We start from the raw sequence: 3429 nt of genomic DNA on the forward strand, positions 1-3429 counted from the left end.
AGTTATCTGTTCGGAATAAAATCTTTACTGTCATCTTTACTTTATGATTTTCTGAAATCTGATTTTGAAATATATTAGCATGTTTTATTCTGCACGGATCGGAACACACTGAGCACCCTAGCTCACTCCCGCTTCGTTTCCCCTTTTCAGATAATTTGATTAGGCGCTCAGACCCGACACTTGGAGGATCGGCACATTCCGTACAATATATTTTGTTGTAATATTTAAATCTTCCAAACTGCATTTATTTGGTGACATGTGCCTGTTATTTTGAAATATTTGTTTTATGTCATGTTTTATTTTCATCACAGATATCCATATTATTTCAACACTGGTTATTGGTATTTTGATTACTTATCGTTGTCTATGTTTTGTTTTACTTGATTTGGATTTGATAATATTATCAATAACCATTTTTTAAGAATTGTGATTTTTAAAGTGTGTAAATTATTTTTTTGGAAATTTTATCATAATTTGCTGGATCTGGTCGTATAGGTTGTGTTTAGGGTTTACATCCTTTCTTATTTCTTATGATTAATTATAATTTGCTGTTGAACTGTGCTCATGCTTCTACTATAATACACAACTCTTTATATGTCTCCTCTTAGTTCTTTTCTCTTGAGTTAAATCTCCCCATCTTTCAATCTCTGCCATATCCTCCACCTAAACCAACCTCCGCCCAAAGCAGCACCGTAGCCGAGCCACCTAAAACCATGACCGCTGAGTACTGCAGCCACCACAACAACGGAAACCAAGTAGCCAAGCGCATATCGATCGCCATTGTAGGGTTCCTCATAGTTTGCGCCATAGTAATCCTCCTAGTATGGGCAATTCTCCATCCTTCCAAGCCCAAGTTCCTCCTCCAAGACGTCACCGTCTACGGTTTCAACCTCACCGCCCCAAACATGCTCACTTCAAATCTCCAAATCACACTAGCTTCACGGAACCCTAACAGAAGGATCGGCATTTACTACCGAAAGCTCGATGTGTTCGCATCGTATCATAACCAGCAGATAACGTTGCCCACGTTGCTTCCGAGAACCTACCAGGGCCATCGAGATATCACCCTTTGGTCTCCGATTTTGTACGGAAACGCCGTGCCGGTGGCTCCGTTTCTTGAGGCGGCGTTGACAGGAGACATGAACGGTGGTGGTGGGTTGGTGATGCTGGACATCAAGGTTTTCGGGAAAGTGAAATGGAAAGTCGGGTCTTGGATTTCGGGTCGGTATCAAATTAACGTCCATTGTCCTGCTTATATTTCGTTTAGTGATCGAATAATGGGGTTCCAAGTTAGTTCTTCCATGAAATATCATCTTCTGCAAACTTGCAAAGTTGATATTTCTCGTTAACTAGTTTTTTTTTTTAGCTTATAGGATGAATAAGCAATTAAAGTATATTATTTCTTGTTTTAAGTACCTAATTTTTTTAACAAAATAAGTACCTAAAATCATATTTTTGATCAAAATAGATAGCTAAAATATTTAATTTTACACATCTATTATTCGACTAATCCGGATTAGGTATTGTAAAGGCGAGGACGACCCCTTCCAACCCAATTTACTCTATTTGCAAACTCAAGGATTCGATCCTCCCAACACATGTCAACTTTTTTAAGACTTAGAAAAATATTGAATATTTTAGTTACCTATTTTGGCCAAAAAAATAACTTTAGGTATTTATTTTGATAAAAAAAATACTTTAAATACTTAGATAGAAAATATGATATACTTTAACTACTTGTTTATAATATAAGTTTCTTTTTCCCTTCTTTCTTAATGTCTCATTGTTGTCAAATTCTAGATTTGTTTGTTAGGAAGTTCTATGTTGTTGGAAACTGCAGACTCTTCAGCTCTGTTCTTGAATCTAGTGTTTTTTTTTCTCTTCTACATTGAAAATGGGGAAATTTATTGCGTATTGCATAATTTTTGGATCATGTTCCATGGTAGCAGGACAATGAGTAATTAAAGTCACGTTCTCTAAGTTTAAATTAAAGAGTAAACATTGGCTAAATCAAGTTTTATTTTTATTTTTTTACATTGCATTATATTAAGATGAAATAGGGCCCTTAACCTTTTTATTAATATTGGTTCAGTTATGTGTGACAAGATCTTAGCCTTTATCATAAATATTAAGTTAAGGTATTTTTTTATGGGAAAAGTTACGTTTTGCAGATCCTAGAAAAGAAGGGTGGTCAACTCTAACGTTCTTACACATTAGTATATATTGTTTTGGGGTTTGGTCCAGTAATTGTTGGCTGGGACGAACGCGGAATTTTATGTACGGGGTGAAATTGAACTTATAAATTTAAGAGAAAATAACTTCAGTGACCAAAAATCTCATATAATATACGATTTTAACCAACTTTTTCCGGATTTGCCAAAATGACCAACAAAATCGCAATGCGATCGCTAATTCGCAACGCGATCACCATTATCGCAAATTCGCGTTGCATTTCGCGTTGCGATAGTTGGAAATCGCGTTGCGATGGTATACAATGTCGTTGCGATTTTCTCAATTCGCAATGCGAATAAGTAAATCGCAACGCGAATTGGGAAAATCGCAATGCGATACTGACTATCGCAATGCGATACTTACTATCGCAATGCGATAATACAAAATCGCAACGAGATACTGACTTTCGCAGCGCGATTCTGACTTTCGCAACGCGATTTACATAGCGCCATTCGTATTAACGCGTATTTTTTTTTCAAATTCCAAACACGAATTTTTTCTTAATAAATCGGAAACTGAACCGTCCACAGTAATCGCAACTCATAACCTCAAACCCAAAAACACAACACTCAGTCCCATCTCCATCTCTCACTCTCTACGGCGAAATCCATCCCCATCTCCGAAGATTTCCGTCCCCATCGCCGGCGAAATCCCTCACAACCATTCACAGTCAAAAATCCCTCACAATCATTCAGAAATGGAAAATCAACCTCCGAGGGTTAGTTTTTTTATTTTTATTTTGAAATTTTTGCATTATTTTAGGTTTTTCATATTGAGATTGATGATAAGTTTTACTGGTAATTTCAATATAGATTACCATTTCACTTAGATTTCTTATTAAATTCATTCGATTGCTGCCAATACTGCTAAACTGTTTAGCCTGTGAAGTTAGTATTTGTCTTTGCTTTGTCTTTTGGTTGAAGTAATGCAGAAGAAGAATAGTTTCGAGAATGAAAATCGCAATGCGGAAATAGCTATCGCAACGAGATAATCGCAACGCGAAATAAAAAACGCAACGCGAAACAAAAATCGCATTGCGAATTTTATTTCGCGTTGCGATTTTCATTTCGCGTTGCGATTTTTATTTCGCGGTTGCGATTTTCATTTCGCGTTGCGATTGTCTGGTCGCGATAGTCATTTCGCGTTGCGATTCTCTCGTTGCGATAGTCATTTCCGCGTTGCGATTCTCATTATCTC

At 36.7% G+C, this 3429-nt stretch overlaps 1 protein-coding gene across 1 annotated transcript; it reads left to right on the forward strand.

Moving 5' to 3' along the window:
• Nucleotides 1–665: 665 nt before the first annotated feature.
• LOC120130281 (NDR1/HIN1-like protein 12) lies at nucleotides 666–1349 on the forward strand. The gene has a single exon (XM_039147540.1). The coding sequence runs from the start codon at nucleotides 714–716 to the stop codon at nucleotides 1347–1349; it is 636 nt and encodes a 211-aa protein (XP_039003471.1). The 5' UTR covers nucleotides 666–713.
• The last annotated feature ends 2080 nt before the right edge of the window (nucleotides 1350–3429 follow it).

Source organism: Hibiscus syriacus, unplaced genomic scaffold (genome assembly GCF_006381635.1).
Source record: "Hibiscus syriacus cultivar Baekdansim isolate YM2019G1 unplaced genomic scaffold, ASM638163v2 tig00001644_pilon, whole genome shotgun sequence".
In the NCBI taxonomy this organism is placed as follows: Eukaryota; Viridiplantae; Streptophyta; class Magnoliopsida; order Malvales; family Malvaceae; genus Hibiscus; species Hibiscus syriacus.